At 53.5% G+C, this 24,840-nt stretch overlaps 1 protein-coding gene across 4 annotated transcripts in view; it reads right to left on the reverse strand.

Moving 5' to 3' along the window:
• Positions 1-353: 353 nt before the first annotated feature.
• SEMA7A (semaphorin 7A (John Milton Hagen blood group)) overlaps positions 354-24,840 on the reverse strand; it is a 41,435-nt gene continuing 16,948 nt past the window's right edge. For 3 of the 4 annotated variants that reach the window (XM_054077876.1, XM_054077875.1, XM_009568865.2), the window contains 13 exons: positions 13,421-13,554; positions 12,156-12,206; positions 11,785-11,880; positions 11,323-11,407; positions 10,655-10,765; positions 8,939-9,078; positions 8,394-8,572; positions 8,078-8,186; positions 6,642-6,840; positions 4,299-4,414; positions 3,377-3,528; positions 2,758-2,825; positions 354-2,345 (listed from right to left, as the gene is read on the reverse strand). In XM_054077876.1, coding sequence (XP_053933851.1) covers positions 1,996-2,345; positions 2,758-2,825; positions 3,377-3,528; positions 4,299-4,414; positions 6,642-6,840; positions 8,078-8,186; positions 8,394-8,572; positions 8,939-9,078; positions 10,655-10,765; positions 11,323-11,407; positions 11,785-11,880; positions 12,156-12,206; positions 13,421-13,554 — 1,790 coding nt within the window. In that variant the 3' untranslated portion in view covers positions 354-1,995. The remainder of the gene's footprint in view (positions 2,346-2,757; positions 2,826-3,376; positions 3,529-4,298; positions 4,415-6,641; positions 6,841-8,077; positions 8,187-8,393; positions 8,573-8,938; positions 9,079-10,654; positions 10,766-11,322; positions 11,408-11,784; positions 11,881-12,155; positions 12,207-13,420; positions 13,555-24,840) is intronic. The other variant, XM_054077874.1, reaches the window with a different exon arrangement.

Here is a 24,840-nt window from a genome sequence, read left to right on the forward strand (position 1 = left end):
AGGGTGGTGAAGCCCTGGCAGAGGCTGCCCAGGGCAGTGGTGGAGTCTCCATCTCTGGAGGGGTTCAAAAAGCGTGTAGCCATGGCACTTTGGGACATGGTTCTGTAGGCACAGTGGTGGGCTGACGGTTGAACTGGATGAGCTTAGATGCTTTTTCCAACCTTAATGATTCTATGATTCAATGGTGCCAGCCTGAACTGGGAGCAGCAAGCCCATGCTGGAGAGGTAGGCAAGACATGCAAGACGGTGACGGGACCCCTTGGCCATGGGGAAAGAATGATGGGGGGCGACCCTAGGGCCACCATCACAGCAGCATCAGCTCCTGGTGAGAAACACAATACTCGCCTGCTCTTTTCCATTCTTTATTTCAACGATCACATTCTCACTTTGGTCACAGCTCTGAAAGGTTTTTTTGGTAGCTGTTGTGTTGGTTGTTTTTTTCTCTTCTCTAATTGGAACCCACTTTCTAGAATATTATAAAATTATACAAGTACAGTAATAGCCAGTTGATAATAAATAGGTATTTGTTAGTTCACAAAGTTAAAGTGCTTTGAGAAGGGATGTAAGAAGCTCTATCCTAGACTTGGAGGGGGTTTCTCGGAAATGTAGTGCAGTAGGAAGCTCTGGCCCGTTGTCCATAGTCTGTGGTCACGAGAGGCACGTGGCATCTCTCCCCCCTTGCCAAGACCCCTCAGGGCACTCCTGAGCGTCTCCGAGCAGGCACGAAGCAGAAGCTGTGCCAGGTTATTGGAAGCATGAGATACGATGCCCCCTCCGTTACATGACCCAAGGTTGGGGCATTTCTGCGGTCAAGAGGGCTGGGAAAGGTTTGGACAAGGTGTGGGATCCCCCTTTGCACACAGGCGCAGAGAGAGCATCCCGGTTTTCACAGTTTAGTCTTGCTCGGAGACCTCAAAGCACAAGGGAAGCAACCCTCCCCTGGCCCTTCAATGCGAGGGAGAGAGGCAGATCTGCACGGAGTGGTGGGGGCAGGCACAGCCCCCGGGGGTCCGTCGGCATCGCCCTGAGATCGGCAGCCTGACGCCTCTGTCCCTGAGGAAGCCCGGTCCCTCTCCCGCGGGAGAGGTGCTGGGAGCAGGGGCTGCCTGCTGCCCACAGATAAATGCCCTTAGCTGCCTGCAGAGGATTTGTGCGTTTAAAACATCTTCCCAAGGCCTCCCAAGGGTTGGTTTGGGCTCTGCTTCCACCTTCTCTTCCCGTCTCCTTTGCTCTGTCCTTCCCCACATCCCAAATCTAGTCATCTTCCCAGGCTTTTCCATGCAAAACGCTAACTTTGTGCCTGGCCTTGCTTGCAGGTTTCCAGCGCCAGGACCCCATCTCCCTCCCACGTCAAAGCCAGCTCTAAAACAAAAAAGAAACCAAACCCTAAAACCCCTCCAGAGCCCAATTCTCCAGACCAGAAGGAGACTCACATGTGACACTGGGAGCGTTCCAGTTGCTTGCCAACCCAAACAGAAATTAGCCATAAATCTTGGAGGCATCAGTCCCCGCTTGGAGTGAAGCATGGATCAATCAGTTAGAAAGGCCAAGGGCTGGCTCCTCCTCTTCATCACATGCACGTTCCCAAAGAGAGGAGTCATGGTGCCCTGAGGATCAGTGCATGCACATCGGCAGAAGTCCCCTGAACGTCCACACCCCAGCTAGGTTCAGGACGATAATCGGTAGAGAGCGACCAGCGCGAGCTTGGGGAGAGGCTGACGCCACTCCCTTCGCTTTGCTGGGTGCTGTGAACGTCCCCCTTCCCTCCCTGTCCCCAAACCCTGCTCCATCTGGCCCCACAGTCATTTGTTCCTCGCTGTGACTCTTCCACCAAGACCAAAGATAGAGGGGTTGCTGCCCAGAACCCCTTGTGGGACAGTCAAAGATTAATGTCCAAGGAGCAACTAAGAGACTGACGATCTTGCCTCAGGAGCAGACAGCAAGTGCAGGACGAGCGGCAGCAGCCAGGATGGTGAGAACACAGTCCTGCTGTGTTCAGTGGAAGAGCTCCACCAACACCACCATCAGGAGTAGCTGCAGCCAAGAGCCAAATGTCATGGTGCCCTGGCCCTTCTGGGACATGAACCTGAGCTGGTTTACCAGGCGCTCCTTCACCAGGGCCTGCTTGAAGCCGTCCTCCTCCGAGATGCAGACGTAGTGGCCGTAGTGAATGTGGCTCACGTTCTGGATGAAGTGGAAGCAGTCCTGCTGGGGGTGCGTGGTGTTGCACGTCTTGATGAGGCTGTTGTTGTGGTACCAGTTGTAGGTGGCATAGTGGGACTCAATGGGACAGTTGAGGTAGTAGCGGGAGAAAGGGACAACTGAAATGTTCTGATAGTCATCTACTGGAAGAGATTGAGAAAGAGAGGATGAGACAGGCATCTCCAGGAACCACGGATTCCCCAAGTCAGGAGGGAAGACCAGTTGGGTGTAAGGGGCTGTTATATAGCCATTTAACAACAATGGTAAAACCTGAACCACACATGGTGAAGTCCATGGGACTCTTCTCCCAGGATATGAGCAAACACAGAGCTTAAGCCCTCTCACCCAGCTCATAAATACATGATCTAGTGATTAATTCCAAGCTGAGACTTGCCTGGTGTCTTGGTCTCATTGGTAGTCTCAGCATGGTCATTCCCAGTTCCTCAGCAAGGAGTCGCAACACTTAGCACAAGCCTTAATAAAGACTTGAGAGTCAGCCACCCTGCCCCAAATATCCCCTGGACACATGGCCTACAGCTCAAAACCCTTACATACCTTCCTTAATATCTGCCTTTTGGCACTTTCCTCGCCACGAGTCCAAGTCCAGGTTCTGCCGCACCTCCCTAGCAGATGGGAACAAGCATGAACAAAGCACTAAGGTCAGGGAAGCAGACATGTCAGGGCTACGAACGGAATCGCCCATAAAGGATGTGATGGATCAGATAAGGAAGGAAGTTTAAACACCTGCTGCTGTCTGGGTAGGGAAAACACCCCCAGTACCCTCACTTTGGAGGCTGGTGGGTGGCAAATGTGGGACTCAGCAATTCACCACAATCAACTGCTTTAAACAGCATCACAGTCAGCAGAGCTGCAGATGTTTGTAGCGGCAAAAGAGGGGCTGAGTGCTCCAAAAGTACTGACCACTCCGAATGCATTGATCTCTCCCTCCCTGGAGAAGCGATGCTGTGGGAGGGACAGAGCACCGCAGAGGCACAGACGTCTGTGCTCTTACTGCCTGGACACAATGGACTCGCCACTCTCTCTGATTTAAGATGACTTCAAAACCAGGCGTGGCCCTGGCCAAGAAGGGGAACGCTGAGAGTTTGGGTATTTCTCCCATGAAAACAACCAGACAAAGGCAATGGAGAAAGGGCAAGCTGTCAGCACCACGTACCGGTTGAGATAAACTGACTGGCAACTCCCGTTGAACCACCCGCAGTACGGATCTCTCGCCAGCAAGCAGCTCTCACAGTTGTTGCGATACACTCTGCACATGTCCATGGGTATCTCCACCACTTTATTTGTTGAGCCAACGTACAGCATCGCCTGCAGGAGAGAAGCAGAGGGGCTGATCATCTTGGCACCAGGACCCAGTGCTGCCTTATGAGTGTCCAGCACTTATACCGCTTCACTGTGATGCTGGGGTGGATTTCACTCATGGGGCTGAGAAGTCTCCAGGCAATGCAGCCATATGTTCCCATCACGGGAAGGGAAGGAGCCATCCTTCCCCCACCAGACTGCTCCACCAGTGACAGCAGTGTTGTCACCTCCAGGATGGAGCACCAGTGCTGTCTGGCAGCTCGTCTGCCAGCAAGGCTGGACAATGAGAGTGCAACTGCACATGGAGGAGAACACTGTGCTGGCATTTGGCCCAGGGAGCAAACAGCTTCATTCTTCCCTTGCCTCCAGAGGAGAGGAGGTGTCCAAAACCTCTGTTGCCCACTGAACACATAGAGTTTCTCAGGACATCAGCCCAATGAACAATGAGAGAGAAACCACATACGGAGAACACTGTGCTGGGATTTGGCCCAGAGAGTAAACAGCCCTGTTCTTCCCTCACCTCTAGAGGAGAGGAGGTAACTGCAAAGCTCCATTGCCCACTGACCACACAGAGAGTTACCTAGGACTGGGAACATCAGTCCAGCTGGTAGGATTTAGCAAAGCAAGCTATGGAAACCCCCACAAACCCACCCAGAGGCCACTCCCAGATCCAGGGGCTGTCATTAATCCATCTGTTCCTGCCTCCCTTGCTGCCTGCTTTTAAAACTTCAGCTTGACCCACTGTTTTCCGCTCTGTGAAGCAGGTAGAGACCCACCCTCTTGTGGTCCAAGATCATGGACTGGATCGGGTCCTTCTTTGGGAAGACCTGGAGCTCCATGATGTTCTGCACCCCATCTGGCAGCTCCACAATCTTGTGGATGGATCCCTTGTCTGGAAAGAAACAGAGGAGAGGCCTGATGAAGCACGCTGAGAGCAGAAAGTCAAGGCTGGGGTGCTGCAGGCAGGGGAGAGGAAGCCAAGCAGAGAACCAGCTCTGCCTCCAGCCCTCACTGTGGTGGACAATGCCCACCGCAGAGCCAGACTTGACTGGATTCCTGAAGCCAGCCACCCAGAGAAGGTGGGACTTTTCTCATGAGTCTGCTTGCTCTGTTAAGAAATGATCCTCCGGACAGTACTGTTTCCCACAGCAGAGCCTGATTCATAGATTCCCAGCCAAGAATCATAGAATCATTAAGGTTGGAAAAAACATCTAAGCTCATCCAGTTCAACCGTCAGCCCACCACTGTGCCTATAGAACCATGTCCCAAAGTGCCATGGCTACACACTTTTTGAACCCTTCCAGGGGTGGAGACTCCACCACTGCTCTGGGCAGCCTCTGCCAGGGCTTCACCACCCTTTCAGCAAAGGAATTTTTCCTAATATCCAGTCTAAACCACCCCAGGCACAACTTGAGGCCGTTTCCTCTTGCCCTGTCACTTGTTACCTGGGAGAAGAGACCAGCACCCACTTCGTTACCACCTCCTTTCCAGGAGCTTCAGAGAACTATAAGGTCTCCCCTCAGCCTCCTCTTCTCCAGGCTAAACAACCCCAGGTCCCTCAAGCAGCTCCTCATAAGAGTTGTTCTCCAGGAACATGAGGAACCCATTTCCCATCCCCCTTCTGGACCTGGCTGTGCCTGCTTTGATCTGCTGCGCTCTAACAGCCTTAGCAAGAAAACTCAGCCCCTCTCAAGCTCCACTCTTCTTTGTTCACTGGCCTGGTCTTGCAAGAGCCTCATCTAACCACTTACCTGAAGCTGAAACTTCAGTGTTTGCCTTTCTGCTTTTCTAATTAAACTGACTCCCCTCCTCAGTTAAACAATTCCAAACCAGCAGTTTAAGAAAGTAAATCATAGAATCTTAGAATGGTTTGGGTTGGAAGGGACCTTAAAGCCCACCCAGTTTCAATCCCCCGCCATGGGCAGGGACACCTCCCACTGGATCAGGTTGCTCCAATCCCCATCCAACTGGGCTCTGAACATCTCCAGGGATGGAGTCAGATTGGTGAAGGGAACCAGGGCTCAGAAAGAGTCGTCATTTAGTATTGGCATAGTTTCTCCTGAAATAGCCACTCCCTTCTCCACCATCAACCAGGGGTGGTGAAAGATGTAAACCCAGGTGAGGCAGGGATTAGGACACTCCAGGTGCCTCCATGCCCACCAAGGGTGGGCGGCCACCTTGCCAAGCCCTGCACCTTGGGGCAAGCTCCCTGGAGGGACTCTGCTAAGCGTCAGCTGCCTTTAAGCTCAGACTTCGGGCAAGATCAGAACAGTTGGAGCATGTGTGGGCCCTAATCCAACCCAGGCCACCTACTGAGAGCCGTCTGCAGTTTTTTAATCACAGATTAGGAAACAAAACCCCCAGAATATCCCTCCACAAGCGCCAGGGAATAAATCCCAACACAGGGCAGGAAAAGAGATGTGTTGTAGGAAGCAAGCTTGGAGAGGTAGGCAGGTGAGAGAGGGAAGCACACGGGGAGGGACCTTTGCACCTTCTGGGCAGCAAGGACCACAAGGAAGAAGATGAGACCCCCGGGGTTGGGGGGAGGTCAGACCTGACTGAGCTTGCCAACCTTTTGCTCTCCATCCCATTCACCTGCAGCTAAATTGCCTTGGCCCCAGCTCTGCAGCATCTCCGGCTGCCCCAGGACTGCCAGTAGCTCCAATCAGCTGGCTGCATCTCCAGCCAGAGGTGCCGGCCTCGCAGGAAGTCCGCGCTGCTGTGCTGGAGTGAGCAGGGACAGGAGATGACACAGCAGGTCCCTTTGCAAAGGATTTCTGCTTGACAGTGAAAAGCTGCACCTGGGAACAGCTGTGCTACCCCTCCCTTGCCTTAAAAACCTGTCCCCAGAGACCTACCACAGGCTGAAGCAGCCCAACCGGTAAATCCCACGTGCTGGGATTCTGCTTTCAGCCTGTCTTTGCCTCTGCAGCCAAATCGGATGTATTTAGCCATACTGGGACTTGGCAGCTCTTTTCTGCTTGACAAGCATATGCCAAACTGGGAACGCAGCCCCTTGCTTCGCTCCATACTGGGGGTCTCAACTGCTTCCCTTGTGTTCCCTGCGCTCAGGGAGAAAGCAAACTCCACAGAACTCCAAAGGAAATGGTGTCCAATACCTGTTGCCAGATAAAGCACGTTGTAGCGGCGTCCGTCACCTGCAGAGACCTCATGCACCCCGATCTTCTGATAGCGGTGCTTGTTGTGGAATAAGGGGCTCTTGGTGGGGGAGAAGGGCTCCACCCGGTCCTCCACCTCTGGGTGGCTGTCAGCTATCTTGAAGGTCTCACTCGGGGTGTGCTGTCCAGAGGAAACGCACTGTGGCAAGAGGGGATAAATGCCACCATCAGAGCCTGACAGGTCCCTGGGGATGAGGCTCAAGGGCTTGAGAGCAAAGCAGAGCACAGTGCAGATACCCCAGCCCAGAGGAGGATACCCAGGCATGGCACACAAGCCTTCTCTGGGGTTAAGTCCTGGGGCTGCTGCTCATAGAATCATAGAATGGTTTGGGTTGAAAGGGACCTTAAAGCCAATCCAGTTCCAAGCTCCTGACATGGGCAGGGACACCTCCCACTGGATCAAGTTGCTCCAAGCCCCATCTAGCCTGGCCTTGAACACCTCCAGGGATGGAGCAGACACCACTGTTCTGGGCAACCTGGGCCAGGACCTCCCCACCCTCACAGGAAAACATTTCTTCCAAAGATCTCATCTTAATCTCCTCTTTTTTAGCTCAAAACTGCTCCCCACCCCCGTCCTGTCCCTGCACTCCCTGATCCAGAGCCCCTCCCCAGCTTTCTTGGAGCCTCTTTCAGTACTGAAAGCTGCTCTAAGGTCTCCACAGAGCCTTCTCTTCTCCAGGATGAACAACCCCAACTCTCCCAGCCTGTCCTTGTATGAGAGGTGCCCCAAATCCCGGATCATCTCCGTGGCCCCCTCTGGACTCACTCCAACAGCTCCATGTCCTTACTGGGCTGAAGGCCCCAGAACTGAACGCAGGGCTCCAAGTGGGGTTTCATGAGAGCAGAGGGGCAGAATCCCCTCCATCACCCTGTTGGTCTCACTTCTTCTCCTGCAACCCATCATGCCAGGCCCCACCAGCAATCATCCCTGCAGAAGGTGTGGTTTTGGAGACTCACACGCTGCCCCCGCTCCCCAGCTGCTCATAGCAGCCTCCTACCCCGCTGTTTGCTGCCAGGTTGTAGTCCAGCTGTAACTGCACGGCTGGGCTGTAGGTTGGCTTGTTGAAACCCATGGGGTTAGCAAACACAGGCAAGACATTGCCCTCCAGCAACACATGAGAGCTTGCAGACCTTTTCACCAAGGCATGTAAAAGCCTGTCTCCTCTTGCTTTCTATGAAGTGGTTGGATCTTATCCAGCCTCATTTTGTTTCCAGCAACCCTGCAGCGCCTACAACCTTCCTCAGTGCCCCAGCTCTCACCTGGCTGCTCAGTGGTGAGACAGTCCCCTCACCAGCAGCAACAGAGCAGACGCCAGCTCTCCTGACCTCAGCAGACCTCTTCACTTCATGTGGGCATCTTTTATTCACTCACTCACCTGCCCAGGCTTGATCTCTGGGTTGGGACCGTTATAGCCTTTGAGTCTGGATGTCCGAAACACGTTGTCAATGTCCTCAAAGGAATAGACGCAAACAGCAGAGCTTCCCCTGCGAGCAACAAGACAAAGAGAGGGTCAAGGAGATGCTGGCCACCATCTCTATGGCTGGGACATGGCTGTGTTCAACAGCGCCTTTGCTGACCATGTCCACTCTGGCTGCTTTCCACCCACATGCCTGACAGAGAAAATAAGGGGCTGAAAGAAAAGATTTGGGCCATGGGATGGGACATCCCCCCCATTTTGCAAAGACTCTCACCAGGTGTTTGTGAAGAGCCCGTAGACTTTTGAGTACCGCCAGTTACTTGCAGGGACAAAGAAGACATCTTGCAACCAGTTGAAGTTGCCCTTGGTGACTGGGTCGACACAAATCAAACTGGCTTTCAGGAAGGTGGTCCACTTGGAAGCAGAGAGTGAACTCATTCCCCCTTTGTCTTCCTAGAGGAGAGGGAAAGTAGGGAGTCAGGGTTTGGCAGAGAAGAACATAAAATGCCCTCCCATCCAGCATCTTGGATGCATCATTAGGGGATACTTTGGAGGCATATTTGATGCTGGTCACTGCAACAATCATGTACCCCTCTAATACCCCAGCAAGACAGAACAGGGCTTTCTCTCCCCTAAAGGCAAGATGAGAGCCAAAGAATGTGAAGGCCATAGGATGTACCTCACACAAACGTTGTGGCAGAGGAAAGAACTGAGCCAAAGGGGCCAACTCCTGTGCCAGCAACAGCAGGTGAGCTGGCACGTCCAGTTGCCACCCCTGTAACACTCTTGCCTCCCCACCACACACTATTCCGGTGGTACCTTACACAGCTGGGCCACTCGGGAGATGTTTCTAGGGGCCTCGGGGCTCTTATCTGGGTTGTCTTCACGGAAGAAGTAGTAAATCTTATCCTGGTAAGGCTCTTCATGCTTCAATGTGGTGGCTTTGACAAACTGAGGGTCTGAAAAGGGAAGTGGGCCTTTAGAATACCTAAACACACATATTTCATCCGAAAAGACACCAGTGGGGACCAAACCAGTGTGCTCTGCACCCAGCCACTCGCCCTCAGACAAGATGAGGAAATACAGACACTGTATTTCACTTGAACTTTCAGGCAAAGTTCAAGTCCCAGCCCATCCCCTGTACCCACCTTCACATCCCACCTTCCCAGTGGGTTCCCCTTCCTATCCCTCCCACCCAACTCCACACACCCATTCCCTTGAAGGCCAAGTCCCCAAAGCCCAGTGAAGACTCAGCTGTTTCACAGCAACGGAAACCCATTCTCCCTTCTTGTGCAGCGGAGCTATTACGGTAGAGGGACGCTCCCTCGGTGGGAGGAAGCCGCACTGTTGTTTGCATCTGGTGTGGAAAACCCAATGATGCTCTTCCTATTAATACACCCCTGCCCAGCAGGGTCCCTCTGAGCATCGTTAGCTGGTGTCCCCATGGCAGGAAGCTCTGTGACATGTGGAATCATAGTATCATAATATAGTATAGTTAGGGTTGGAAGGGAGCCTAAGGATCATCTAGTTCCAACTCCCCGCCATGGGCAGGGACATCCCACTGGATCAGGCTGCCCAAGGTCCATCCAACCTGGCCTTGAACACCTCCAGGGATGGGGCAGCCACAATCTCCCTGGGCAACCTGGGCCAGTGTCTCACCACTCTCATGGTGAAGAAATTCTTCCTAATGTCTAGCCTAAATCTGCCCCTCTCCAGTTTATACCCACTCCTCCTGGTCCTATTCCCACAAGGCTTTATGAATAGCCCCTCTCCAGCTTTCAATCAACTTGGTGGCTCTCAGTCACCAATCTACTTGGTGGCTCTGCGTCTCTCAGGTCTGTTTGCTTCCTCTCCCCCTCTGTCGCCCTGCATGCACAAGTCCTGCTATGCCCTGGTGTCAATTTGATTTGAGCTTTTATCTTTGGCCAGGGGTTCAATAATCTCCCGTTCCCCTGGGTCACTGGGGAGGCAAAGCAATAAGATCATGGAAATAGAGGAGGATCCTTTCCCTCTCTCCTCCCCATGCACAGCCCAACATGTTTCAAGGTCTCACTCTGGCGAGGGATTTGGAAAGAGTCACCGCCCAGAGTAGAAGTTGTTCTTCCCGTTTCCACCACAGCTGATGGGCACCTTTACGCAACCATGTTTCCTTCCAGCACCTGACAGGGGACTTGCTACCCATTTCTCTCCATTTCCTCATCTCCTCATCCTGAGCAAGAGGAACTCCCTTGTCAGTTGTTTTGTCCCAGCTGCAGAGAGGTGAAATTCCCCCAGCTGGCAGCAAGGGAGCTGGAGGAAACCGCTGGGTCTCTCTTCATTGGCATTGAAGATGGGGACCAGATCAGTCCTCACCCCTCTCCAGTAGCAACCAAACCCAAGCTAGGAGCTCTGGAGCTACGTTCCAGCTGAGCAGAGAGGATGCATCCCTCTAAGCTATGCTGTGTACTTAGCGTGGTCCACAGTTGCAGACTGGCAAAGAGGCCAGTTTATGTCCCTGGTGGGTCCTACACCTTCTGGATCTTCCCCCGTACTCACTCTGCATCACTGTGTCGCTTGTGTAGAGCTCTCCGCCCCCTCTCACTCGACGGAAACGGGGTATCTTGCCGTTCTGCTGGCTCTTCTTGATGGTGGAGTAGATGTCATGACCTGTGGGATAGGAAGGCTCATTTTACAGAGGGCTGTTTCCAGAGCAGGCAGAAGGGTTTATGAGGAGGAAACAAAGAACCAAGAACTCTCTGGGCACACAGACTCACACGGATGGTGGACACAGGTCAAGAAGCCCAGTCCTCACTGCCTAGGATTGAGCAGATCTGGCAGGACTCCTCCAGTCCTTTTCCTTAAAGAGTGGCAAGGACGAATTCTTGCTTTGCCTCTGAAAAGGATCCCCATCTCTCCCTCTGGCAGGTTCAGAGCAGTGGAGTTACTGCAGGCCCCTCCCTTCCCTGCTGCTCCCACTCCCCTCTACCCTCTCCCACACAGAGACTCAATCCTCATGCTCTGGATAGGAATAAACAACCTTGTGCCACGCTCTGTCTTAGAACGACATGCATTTCGACAAGGCAAAAGCAAGAAGAGCTAAGGTCAGCCATCAGGTAGAGAAGATAAAGCCTTTGGAGCAGCCCCAAGGGGCCTCTCTTTGGGTGCGAGAGCCCAGCGTTCTTGCACAGCACTACGACTGAAAATACGCGAGCAGTCGAACTTACCATCAACTACAACAAGGGTGTTCGAGTCAGGAGTGAAAGGAGCGATGCCTCTTCCATCCCATGGAGTGCTCTCCTTCCTCTGTGTCTGGAGAAGGACAGAAAGAGTCCCTAAGTGTGATCAGTTCAAGGAAGGCAGGGGAGCCATGCGCCCACATCCATCCCCAGCACAGGAGCTCTCCTTAGCTGGTACAGCCCAAAACAAGGGAAGGACATGGGCCACCTTCAGCAGGACCAGGCAGAGGCATCGCTGCAGGTGAGGAGAGAAGGGCTATGACAACTGAGCACGGACCTCATGCAGGTTGTCCCATGGCGTCACGACAAGCTCCTTGAGGGAGCTGGCATTTAGGCATTTCAGAGCACTCCGAGAAGGATGGGGGATCAGGGCAGGATTTTACAGGCGGAGATAGAATGAAACAAAACAAGCGCATTGCTCTGGTCCCATCACAGGAGGCCACAACATACCACATTCCAGCAGGTGGGAGCACAGGCACCTGTCCCACACACTAACATCCCATCTCCATACTTCTCCACTAACGTGAGGTAATTTTTACTGTCATCCTGCAAGAAGAAGAAGAGGAGGAGCATGAGCAGCTGTGAATGGTGGAGCACAGCCCCTGAGCTCCAACCCCACAGCTCTACCGAGCCCACTGCTAAATGGCTTCTTAGCTCTTTCATGGGTCTTAAAACTAGAGGAGAAAACTGGTATCATCTCATCTGGCTTCCTGTTCCACATGCACTGGAGGTCTTCAACCAGGAAAAGCGTACAGAGTTCCTTCCCCACTGGTCCTTCAACCCTAACCCATCCAACTGCTCCACCACATGGTAGGACCTACCGAACTCCCAGGCATCATGCACTGTCCTTCATTTTTCACTGGGAATTCTTCCTGGAATAAAAAGGAAAGGGAGAGGCTTTAGTTCCTTCCCTCTAAAAGCCAACAAACACGGGCTTAGTCCCAGGCAAGCCACACTAGTCACTCCTTTAGAAAGAAGTGAAGCAAGCACATTGGCAAGAAGGCCATTAAACACCACAACGTAGGCCTTTTCCCCACCTCGGCAATTGGAAAGCCCTGGGGAGGCAGGGCTGGATCTCTCAGGCCCTCAAGGTGATGGGGAGAAGTTGGGATGCAGGGCCAAAGCAATGCATATGATTGGCAGTAAGCCTGGGCTGCTCTCCAAAGGATTTTGAGAGAGAGGATTTGTTGTTGTGGGGAATGGGTCTTCCATAGTGGGTGGTGGTGTCCAGCGGCTGGGACACTACACTGTTCCTGGGAACAAGAAGGGAAGTTCCTGGGCCCAAACTTCAGCAACCAATTTGTTTGAGAAGTACAAGAAGGGATCATGAGAAAGCCAACTGAGGGGTTTCCTGCTGTGTTAACTCAGTGCCCAGCTGATCCAGAACTTCCTGCTTTTGAGGAAAAGCAGTTGGGACTCCAACAATGGAAAGGGATGAGAACATAACTTCTCCCCAGTGGCATGAGCCTGAGCACCCCTTCTCATCCTAAAGAAAGGCTCCCTCAGCAGAAAAGTCCTCCTTCTGGGTCAGCAAAGACCTCAGGAGGAGCATTGCCTGGGAAGAACCCACCTACAAGTAGCATAGGAGACTTGCCCCTTGCTGTAGCCATTCATCACACTGACATTGCAGCTTCCCAGATGGATGGGGCTGCCTCGGGGGGGGCTGAGGGCTCTGGAGCCGTTTAGCCTGGAGAAGAAGAGGCTGAGGTGAGACCTCATCGCTCTCCGCAGCTCCTGGAAAGGAGGTTGTGGTGAAGCGGGTGCTGGTCTCTTCTTCCAGTTAACAAATGATAGGATGAGAGAAAACGGCCTCAAGTTGTGCCTGGGGACGTTTAGATTGGATATGAGGAAAAATTCCTTTGCTGAAAGCGTGGTGAAGCACTAGCAGAGGCTTCCCTGGGCAGTGGTGGAGCCTCCATCCCTGGAGGTGTTTAAAGGACAGGCAGACAAGGAGCTCAGGGATACGGTTCAGTAGTGCACAGGCATGGCTGGACTCAATGTTCTCAAAGGTCTTTTCCAACCAAATAGTTCTATGATTCTAGGATTACAGGGCTCTGGGGCCAAACTTGTAGCCGAGCATCCTTACCGTGTAGTTCTCATAGGTTGCAAAGTCGTAGTAATAAAGCTTTCCCTCTCCCCCGATGTAGATGGCTGAGCTGTTTTCTTCATGATAGAAGACTGGGTACTTCTCGCTCCTGGGAAAGGCGTACTCTTTCGCACCTAAGAACAGCACAGAGGAGACACTCGTCAGGGCAACCACAGCTGACTGCGGAGAGCACTCACATCAGCTCAGGCCGATCAACTCCCTTTGCGTGTCCTCAGCACGAGTGATGAGAAAAACAAGGACATGGGCCGGGGGCCCTCTGGGATGGCTGGCCCAGAGCCAGGCAGGCAGGGAAAGGCAGCTCCCAGGCTCAGAGCCCAACTATTGTCCCCTCAGCCCCAGGGGACAGGAGAGCTGCACAATGGAGCAGCCAGCCTAGCCCTCAAGGGCTGGTGATGGAGGAGGAGGGGAAACTTTGCTGCAGGAGCTCTTGTAGGAGAGCAGAAGCTCAGAGAGACTTAGAAGTGGCTCTGCAGCAGCCAGGTGAGCGCTGCCTTCCCTCCTGCTCCAATGGCCAAGTGTCTCCTCCCTCGAGATGAAGGGCTCCCCGCATTCTCTCACCATTCTCTGACAAACACTCCAGGCGATTGCCTTGAAGGTTTGGTTCCTGCAGCCTCTTGCATTTTTGTGACTCACTTTGGGACCTTGTACAGGCTTAATTGGAGCTGTGAGCTCTTTTCCAGCTGAACGGGAGAGGAGCTGCTGCTGGGTGAACCTCCCCATGCCCACAGGGTGGATCATTTCCCATGAGCCACAGCCCAGTATCACACCTTTCCTCTCCACTCTACACCTGCATCCCCCATCCTTCCTGGCCCTTAGAGGGATTAGGACCCCCCAGGGGCCAGAACCCACATGTGATAGAGGAAAGGTGCACGTAAAGCCCCAAATCCTGGGCTCCACACCCCAGACGTGAACAAGAAAGGAGCTGCAAGACCTATGTCACAACTGATTGCTGCAGCCAGAAGCTTTCCAGGCCCAGCTGGGAGGAAGAACTGCCTGTCCTCCCCTCTTCCTTCCTCTTTCACCTTCTGGCTTTTCCAGCTCCTCTTTCCTAAAGATATACTCCCTTCCTCTCTGCATTGGCAGCTCAGGTGTGGGAGCCTGGCCCTGCATCACAGTCGTAAGCCTCCTCCCCAGAGGCTTTTGCTGTCCCTCAATGGGGTCTGCTGGTCCTGCATCCCTCTCCAGGATGGTGGAACCACATCTGGGCAGCTTTGAGCAGCAGTGCCAGGGCTCAACTCCACGCAGGCTGCAATGCAGGCAGCAGATGGTCACTGCCGTAATTTGCAGCAACGACATGAGAGAGATTGCTCCTCCAAGGGGGAAAAGTCTCCAATCAGGCCTGACCTCTGCTTAGCATGACAGGGCACTCCATTTTCATCTCTCCCTCTTCTCCCTTTCCCGAAGAAGAGTGGGCCTCTCTCCTGGCAAGCGCTGCCGCTCCCAGCAGACAGAGGCTGCGTCTGTCTTAGCTGGCTGCCTGCACAGACAGGCAATTAATCAGTGGCACGTGTCCCTCTCTATTTATAGGGGCACTTGGCAGGACAGGCAGAGGACAACCTTTGCATGGTCCCGCGCTCCCCCTCTGCCCGGAGCACGCTGCGTATGGGTCCCGCCAAGGCTCTACAGAGCCCAAAGTGAAAAAGACTTAAGAAGTCACTGAGGTTACTGAATGCCTGCTTGATTTGTGGTGCTCTTCTCCACTTCATTACTCCAGTCACACCTCCTCGGAGTCTCTAATCCCTGCGGGGTTGAACAGCACCCGGCCAGCAAGGCTTTCCTATCACCGACTCGGCTAATTGGGGGATGCTGCCAGCCACTGCCTTGTGATGGGAAACCCAGCCCAGAGCCATGGGTGCTGTTTCACAAGGGCACCTCAGCCACAACGAGAGAGGGTGGAGGTATGCAATGGGACAGAAACCATCTCTGCCCGTCAGCTCCCGGCTTCTCACTAACGCAACGCCTCTGGGCTGTCCTTCCCCTGCAACACAGGACAGAGGCCATGGGGCTGTGTGGCAGCAGAGGGGACATTCGGCAGCTGGGACCCTGCACCACAGTTGGATCTCTTAGACCGAGTCCAGAGGAGGCCACCAAGATGATCCGAGGGCTGGAGCACCTCCCATACGAGGATGGGCTGAGAGAGTTGGGGTTGTTCAGCCTGGAGAAGAAAAGATTCTGGGGAAAACTGAAAGGGGCCCCAGTACTGAAAGGGGCTCAAGGAAGCTGGGGAGGGGCTCTTGATCAGGGAGTGCAGGGATGAGGGGGAATGGTTTTCAGACAAAATAAGGGAGATTGAGATGAGATCTTAGGAAGAAATGTTGCCCAGAGCAGTGGTGGCTGCCCCATCCCTGGAGGTGTTCAAGGCCAGGCTAGATGGGGCTTGGAGCAACCTGATCCAGTGAGCGATGTTCCTGCCCATGGCTGGGAGCTTGGAACAGGATGGGCTTTGAGGTCCCTTCCGACCCAAACAATTCTGTAATTCTATTACCCTACAACTAGGAAAGCCCGGCTGCGTGGCAGTCCCCGTGCACTCTCCATGCTCCCTCCCAGCCCAAGCACTGTCCAAGGACTTGGAGAAACTCTTGAGCACGTGCTTTGCCTCTGCAGATGCTGGCATCAAGTCTTTTCAGAGTGAATGTGCAACTCCTTTGCTCAAGTGGCCCCACAAGCGGGAAGCCAGCCGGGCATGCCAACTAGCCTGGGCAATCTCACCAGCCACAGCCTCAGTCTGTGCTTGCTGGGAGGAGAGGACTAATTCTGTTTTCACCACCCCCTTCACAGCAGTCCTCAAAAATCCCCAGTGGAGCAGGCAGGCAACAGCCCATGCACACAGGAGCCCCTAAAGCCCTTTCCTCCCTCAGCTACCACTGTCAGCACAACCCATCCCCAACATGCCATGATCAGGTCTGACTGGACTTCAGTGAACTTTGCTCTTGATTCCAACCCTCCAGCCCAGCCCCTAAATTTGCTGCTAACGCAGGAGAACACACACCTGCAGTCATTCCCCGCTTCTCTTCTTCCACCTCACTCTTTCACACGCTTCAGCCCTGCAGGCTCCTATCACCTTTGCTTTTGTTTTGAGGGTTTTTCAACATCGCTGCCGCTTTCTCAAGCTCAGCCCCAAGAGACGTGCCAACCTGCAAGGCCACACTTCTCCCCGAACAGCCAGAAACAAACAAACCCAAAACAATAATTTGGTTGGCGCCAACGTCTTATTTATCCTGCTGCTCCCCAGGGACTGCACTGAATCGCTAAGCTGAGAGTAAACAGCTCTGCCCGTCAGAGCCCAGAAGCGTATTTGCAGCTCCAGGGCTGATTTAACTTCATCTGGAAGGGAGCCTTTGCAAGGTGTTTCCGTGAGTGGGTGCTGGGGTCCCTCTGCCTCTGCACCAGCCCCCCGGCTGACCCACAGAGCTGGCCTTCAGCCCTGCTCTGTCTCAAACTGCTCAGCTTAGGCAAGTGCTCCGATCCCCTTCCCTAACTGGCAGGATCAGGGGAAGCATCCCTGCACCCCCAGGTTGGGAGGCTGGGGAATCAACGGCTTCAAGACCAGGGATGATGAGGCAGAGGGCATCTGATCATAGAATGTCCCGAGTTGGAAGGGACCCCCAGGGATCATCGAGTCCAACTCCCGTCCCTGCACAGGTCAACCCAAACGTTCACATCGTGTGTCTGAGGGCATTAGCCAAATGCTTCTGGAATATTGTCAGCCTTAACTCCACGACTGCTTCCCTGGGGAGCTGTTCCAGTGCTCCACCACCCTCTGGGTGAAGAACCTTTTCTTAAACGTCCAACCTAGCCCCACCATGACACATCTTCCTGCCATTCCCTCAGGTCAGAGAGAAGAACTCGGCGCCTGCTCCTCCTCCTCCCCTTGTGAGGAAGCTGCAGACTGCAATGAGGTCTTCCCTCAGTGTCCTCTTATCCAGACTGAATGGACCGAGTGACTTCAGCTGCTCCTCACACCATGTCCCTGAAGAAGGGGATTTGTCTCTCCTAGCAAAGTCCAAGGCTGCTTCTGGTACTGCAAAGAAAATCTTGTCCCCCTGGAAGGGGTGACCCTGCCTCAACCCTCCCTCTGAAATCGAGTCCGGAGCTTCAGAAGACACTGGGCTCGTTTCCAGAGCCTCGCTAACCCCACCGAGTCCCTTTGCCTGGTATTTATTGCAAACTCCACTACCAGCGAGCAAATCAATGGCACAATTGTCAATTGAAATGCTAACCCCGGCCTGCGGAATGAATGGGAGAAAGAGCGGCTTTGTGCTTCGCAGGCGCGATGGGGAGCACCGCACCAAATCGAAGAGGAATGATATTAAAAGAGGGAGAAGGAGGAAGCCTGGTGCATCTCAGAAGGATGCCTGCAGGGTGAAGTAACGGAGGAGGAGGGTAAGGAAGAGGGAGATGATCTGGATGAGATGAGAGCAGGGTAGACCCATCCTAAATACACAATGCAGATAACAGATGGAAAATAAAATGAAATGGGTCTGCTTCCTTAGACCTGGCTTGGGCAAATCTAGCTTTAAGGCCACTCTGAAGGGCTCTCTGGCTCCTTTTGGGTCCAGGAGATGCCTTCAGAAAGGCAGCAAGAGCCTGGGCAGCGCCTGGCCCTCCCCAGCACTACAGCAAGGTCTGAATCCCAGAGCATCCCCAAGCTTCGTGCAGGGGAGAAGCATGCCCCCCACCTCCAGAACAGATGTCCCACTAGAGAAGCAGCGTGGGCGCACAGCCTCGCTGCAGGCAAACTCAACAGCTCAGCTCTCATCCTGGCTGGAGGGCTGACTCAGCTACAGTGGTCCTTCTCCCCTCCACACTCCACCATTCCCCGGTCTGGCAGCTGGCATCAGCACCCCAGACGCTCGGCTTAGTCACCGGCTTGCACGGCTCCCAGCGCCAGTAGCGCGAGGCTTTGCAGGTCTACGATTCACTGATGCTGGGGGAGGACTGCATCTCCCTAAAATGGAGGTGATGGTTCAAACTGCTCTGATGCCAGCATCTGAAAGTAGGGAAATGAAACAAAGCTTGGGAAGAAATCAAAAGGGAAAGAGGATAAGATAAGAACCCATTGCTTCTCTGATGGAGACGAGAGGCAGATCCTTTACTTGCTGCTCATAAAACTCTTGTGAAGTGGGATCTCCCCTTGGAACACAGAATAGAATCACGGAACCATTTGGTTGGAAAAGACCTTTGAGGTACGAGTCCAACTATACCTGTCCATAACTAAACCATATCTCCAAGCACCTCCTGTGCCCAGCTTTTAAACACCTCCAGGGATGGTAACTCTACCACTGCCCTGGGCAGCCTCTGCTTGTGCCTGAGAACCCTTTCGGAGAAAACATTTTTCCTAATATCCAACCCAAACCTTCCCAGGCACAACTTGAGGCCATTTTCTCTCATCTTGCCCCTTGTTATCCGGGAGAAGAGCCCAGCACCCACCTCACTCCAACCTCTTTTCTGGGAGCTGCAGAGAGCGATGAGGTCTCCCCTCAGCCTCCTCTTCTCCAGCACAAACAGCTCCAGGTCCCTCAGCTGCTCCCAGAACCCCTGGGGTCCAGACCCTTCCCCAGCTACCTTCCCTTCCCCAGACGTGCTCCAGCCCCTCAATGTATTTCTTGGACTGAGGAGCCAAAACCAGAACCCAGGATTCAAGGTGCACAGCATCACCAGTGCTTAGTACACAGTGATGATCCTTCCCCTGTTCCTGCTGGCCACACCATGGCTGATCCAAGCCAGGATGCTGTTGGCCTCCTTGCTCACCTGGGCCACTGCTGGTTCTTTTTCAGCCTCTGCCAAACAGCACCCGCAGGTCCTTTTCCTCCAGGCAGCTTTCCAGCCCCTCTTGCCCCAGCGTGGAGCACTGCATGGGGTTGTTGTGGCCCAGGTGCAGGACCCAGCACTGAGCATTGGTGAATCTCATACAACTGCCCTCGGCCACAGACCCAGCCTGTCCGGGTCCCTCTGCAGAGCCTTCCTGCCCCCAAGCAGATCAACAGTTCCACCCAGGTAGCATTGAAGAGGGGATACCAGGCAGGGTATGGGGTTTACCTGCTCACTGGCATTATCCACTCCACACCACAGGGCTTCTGCTGCCCTGAGCAAGGAAGCTTTTTTAGCTAAGCCTGTGTTCTCCCAAACTCTCCTGCTGCCACCATGGGATGGGGACACCAGGCTGGGCCATCCATCAAATGGCAGAACAGCATTTAAACTGGTGCAGTGTCAAAGCTCGCCACCACAGCAAATGCAGCCAAGTCTCCGTCGTGCTCCCTGACGCCCAGGCAATCCACCCGACAGCTCTGGGAACTCTTCTCACTGTAACACATTATAACACCATCAGTTGTCACCCACCCTGGCACAGTGCTGGTGACACTGCCACCTGTTCTGCTGCCTGTGGGTTCAACAGGAACGCGCTCCTGCCTGAGTCATGGCACTGTTTGGACCCTTTCCTGGTTCCTCCTTTTCAAAACGATTTTTCATTTCCTGGGTTTCATTTCTTCCTTCCTTTTTGAAGAGATTGAATAGATTATGAACTTGATAGTGTCACGTCGCTGCTGCAATCCAGCTGGGATTTGCTCTGGCGGCAGGAGAAGCTGCCTTCTCGATGCTGACTCACAGACCAGCACTGCAGAAAGGTCCCTCAGGTCTTGTCTCCTACACCTGTGCCGGGAGTCTCATCCCTAACAATGTGGGCTTGGCCATGAATCAGGCCTGACTGCACTCCAGGCTCTTGCACACTTGCTATTGGGAACAGGACAACCATCCCAATCCGATGACATCAACCCCTCTTCCGCTCCCTCAGTGTACACAGGATGCATGACAAGCAGCCCAGCACAGGCCAATCAACTGCTGTCTTTGAAGGGCCAGGAATGTGAGTCATGTCCACTACCTTAGTCAAGCACTTTGGGGTCAGGACCTCTAGTTCCAGCCCTAACATCACTCCACACTGCGGTTCCACTTTCACTATTCTCCCAGGCGAGACCAAGAGGACAATACATGGATTTCCCACCTTCTTGGGCAGATACCAGCCCCAGAAGCCTCACCAGCAGACTCTAAGGAGAGCATGAGAAGTCACATCAGCCACTTCAGAGAGATATCCCGCAGGGCTTCCTGGGGTCCACACCATCCCTGAGAGAAGGACACTGCTCCCATCCTAGAGCCACGCTCTGTCTGTCTCCCCAGCTCCACCAGAGCATCCACCCCATAGGCATGGAGACACCCTACAGACCTCCTTCCACCACTCAGAGTTGGACTGGACTGAACCACACTGCTCCCACCCAAGAGCCACACACTGTTTGTCTCCACAGCTCTGCCAGAACACCCACCCCAGATGGATGGAGACACCAAACAGGGCTCCCATGGGTCCCCTTCATCCCTGGGAGGAGGACCAGACTGAACTGCACTGCTCCCATCCAAAAGCCACGCGCCGTTTGTCTCCCCAGCTCCACCACAGATACCGGCAGGAAGCCAAACTGTGGGTTTTTTTTTAGATGATCTATAAATTCCCAAGTTGAGACATTTCAGAATGAGGAAGCGTACCTCCAGGGAACTGCTGTGCTCACTGAGTAGCTACGTTTAACTTCCACTCTGACTTTGCCCGAAGGGAGCAATGTGACAGAAGTTAGGTTGGGGAGGTGCTCCCCAGAGCCCTTGCCGCCCCCAGCCATCCGCTTCCCAAGGGATGGATGCTTCGAGCAGCCCAGTGGGCTTCTGGGACTCAGCAGGTCCTGCAGAAAGAGGGGTTTTTTATAGCAGCAATTTGTCTCTAGACGAGACAACCCAGGAGGGATTTGCTCTGACCTGCCACAAAGTGACTGAAGGGCTGTAGGTTGCAAGGTGTCCGACAAGTCATCAGACAACATGCCGACTGGAAAATGATATGTTTTTGTGGGAGGAGTTTCTGAGAACGAGGTGGAAAGTCAAGACAAATGTGGGAAACCACTTCCTTCTCATTGCTTATGACCAAACCTGGCCCGTCATTCCTTCCTTTCCCTGGCTTACAGACCAGCACGCTGCCGAGGGATTGAGTTGCTCCCCTGGGAGCCGGGGACCTTACAGCTGCCTCTCAGCACTGGCACAGGCTGAAAGATCACCTCGCAGGGCATGAAGGTGACCCATTTCAGTTCAACCTGTGCTCCAACATCAGTAATTTCTCACTAAAAGCAAAACAAAAAGAGGAGAATGAACACAGCCCCATCCCTTATAGATTTCTATCCCAGACCCCTAAGAACTCCCTCCAGAGCCCCCTCAGGGCCAAATATGATCCTCATTCCCCTTTTGCTCCCTCTCTGTCCCCTCCCTATTCAGCTTGGCATGACACAGCTGACTGGGAGCACAGCTGTGAGCTGGTGCCCATCAGCCTGGCACATTTCGGAGGGAGCTTGTGCTGCCTGCCTTCCCCTCCTGCCCTCCTCTATCTTCAGGGACCTTCCAGAACTCCTCCATGGTATTAGTCAGCCACAGGCCAAAAGGCATTGGGAACCAGCAGTGGAAGCCAGGCTAAAGAAAGAACACTAAAAATGTCTTTTGCTGAAGCAGAACCAGACAGAGGTGCACGTGTTTCCTGCTCCTTAAAGCTCTCCAAGGGATCTCACAACTTCCTGCTGCGGGGATAGCTCCAGTTCATGACCGTGCCCACACCAAGAGCCTTACCTGGCAGGCACGCTGCTTAAATCTCTCCTCTCCCTGCCCTCAGCGCACAGCACAAGTAGGAAAACCACTGACGAAGCACAGGGACACTCATTACTAGTACCGACTGCCGGCACCCAAGAGCTGGGACCAGCAGCTGGAGAGGGTCTGGAAAGCAAATCATAGCATAGGTTGGGTTGGAAGGGACCTCAAAGCTCATCCAGTCCCACCCCCTGCCATGGGCAGGGACCTCTCCCACTGGATCAGGTTGCTCCAAGCCCCATCCAACCTGGCCTTGAACACCTCCAGGGAGGGGGCCAACACAACTGCTCTGGGCAGCCTGGGCCAGGGCTTCCCCACCATCACAGCAAAACATTTCTTCCTAAGATTTCATCTCAATCTCCCCTCTTTCAGCTCAAAACCATTCGCCCTCATCCTGTCCCTGCACTCCCTGATCAAGAGCCCCTCTCCAGCTTTCCCGGAGCCGCTTTCTGTACCAGAAAGTGCAGAAGTTGCACTGAGGTCTCCCTGGAGCCTTCTCTTCTCCAGGCTGAACAACCCCAGCTCTCTCATCCTGACCTCATATGAGAGGTCGAACAATCCCTACTGCAGGCATCAGTCATCTCCTCCGTATTTCATAACTGACACTTTCTCACAACGGGGCAGGGACGGGCACTGGTCTGGTAGGGCAGCGGTGCCATCGGGGCAGAGCAGCTGCCTTTGCCTTAGCCAGACACTCCCACAGATGCATCCCAAAAGCATCTGCACACCCAGAAAGGATAAAGCAAGTAAAATGGTTTCCCAGTGAAGGCAAAGTACTTTCTCATCAGCCCAGGTTGGGTGAAAGCCCTGACTGCAATCTTCCCATGCCCTCCATCCTGTAGGAAACATTGCGGTTCAGTTCCTGAAAGCGGCAGAGCTGGAAGCGAGGGCTTGAGCTGTCTGCTGCTCTCCTTTTAGTTCTCCATCTGTGATTGTCGTGTTTCAGGTGGAGAACCACGGAGCCCAGCAGTACAGGCAACCCACCGGCTGGACAACATCAGGGGGCTCCATAACCCCAAAACCTTCCAAAGGGGTCCATGCGCTTGCGTGAAACCCAGAAAAGAGAGGTGTCAAAGCACAGAGGGCAGACACACAACCGGAAAGCCCACGTTACTCAAAGCCAGACCTGCTAGCTTACACATTTCACTCTTTCTTGTCTTAAATTCACAGGAAGGCAGAGCCGCAGGTTTAACTTGTTCAGTATTTCTCATCCTGTCTCTTCCCCAAGACTGTTTGGAGACAAGCAGCATTTAATCATCTGCCAAGAAACCTGACGCTATCTTCTCACACACCCCTTCTTGACTGCTTCTCCCTTCCTGTAAGGACCCCTCCGAAGGAAAGAGCAGGGCCATGGGTTTATCGGCAACATCTACATCCTCTCCACAGAGGGACTTTTCCACCCTCGGCCAAGCTACGCACCTGGCCGCCACCATACAAAGCTGCTTGCTTTTTCTTTGGCTTCTGCCCCAACCGCTTCCGAAGCCCCTGCAATCACGGGCTGCTCGTGCGGCTGCTTTCTGCCACCCTCGAGAGATCCATGCCATCAACAGCAAAAGTGCTCCAGAGTGGAGGAAACAATTCAGCCCGCATTACCAGGGAAATATCCTACAAAAGCTCTCAGCCTGTGCACAATCCAAATGCCCGGGAGGGCTGCGCCAGCACACAGAAAGGCTCGAGCTCGCAGAGTATGCTCTAACTACACAAATATGCTTTTTTAGAGTTACACTACAGAAGGCAAATATTCTGGCGCATTAACAATTTCTACTCTATTTCTGGTAAGCTCCGGAGAGTCTTAGCAGCAGGCAGCAGTATTCAATGCAGGGGTGAGCTAGGGCAGGAAGAAAGAACGGGGAAAAAAGCCCTCTTGGTTCACTAACCCAGCTGCTGGGCATGGGCATGCCTACTCAAAAGCTCTTCGGAGAGCTCTGCAGCCTACATCCCTTTCGGAGGGGCCTCCAAACTGGAGGCAGAGCCAGCAGCAGGTCCAAACGCCCACTCAGAAAACAACAAAAGCAACCCCTAACCTGCAGCCGGGAAGGAACAAACCTCCAATTCAAAGCCTCTGCATCAGGCAGGGCTTCGTGAACACAGGCAGTGCTGCAGGGCTCCTTTTACCCTCTAAAGGCTCAAACCAGAGTGCTTTGCACTCCAGGAAAGATAGGTTTCTCCTTTTTAAACACAAAATGACTATATGATAGGCTCAACAGCGTTTGCTACGCATGCTAACGCTTTACTGATATCCCCTGCCCACCCCTGCATGCTCACCTCCCCCCTCCCCCCCGAATTATGCAGCACTGAAGCCTGTGCCACTGCAAGATGAGTCCGGAGCTTTGATTTCATGTGCAGCTCGTAGCAAAGCTTGTCATCTCGCAGGTACATTTTTCCCTACCGGCCCCAAAGCCGAGCTGCTGGCTGCACCCTACAGATTGCAGGTGCTAAATTTAGAGCCAGGTTTTGTTACTTTCCAGAAGCCGGTCTCTGTAATGACAGTCCTGGGCTGTGCCATGTTCCTGCTGGAAGCTGGGGAACTTTGGCCTGTGATTATGGTATTTTATTATACGGTCACTGGAACAACGACAGAACAACAAAAGGATGCTTTTAGCAGGAGAGCTGCTATAGAGCACGGCTGCTTCATCCACTAGGAAGATCAGTTCCCAGAGATTGATTTATCTTAAAAAGCCTTCCAGAATAAAAATTGCCCCGAGCATCTCTATGAGCATCCACCAGCAGAACAGCCGCTC

The sequence above is a fragment of the Cuculus canorus genome, chromosome 12, assembly GCF_017976375.1.
Source record: "Cuculus canorus isolate bCucCan1 chromosome 12, bCucCan1.pri, whole genome shotgun sequence".
Taxonomy (NCBI): domain Eukaryota; kingdom Metazoa; phylum Chordata; class Aves; order Cuculiformes; family Cuculidae; genus Cuculus; species Cuculus canorus.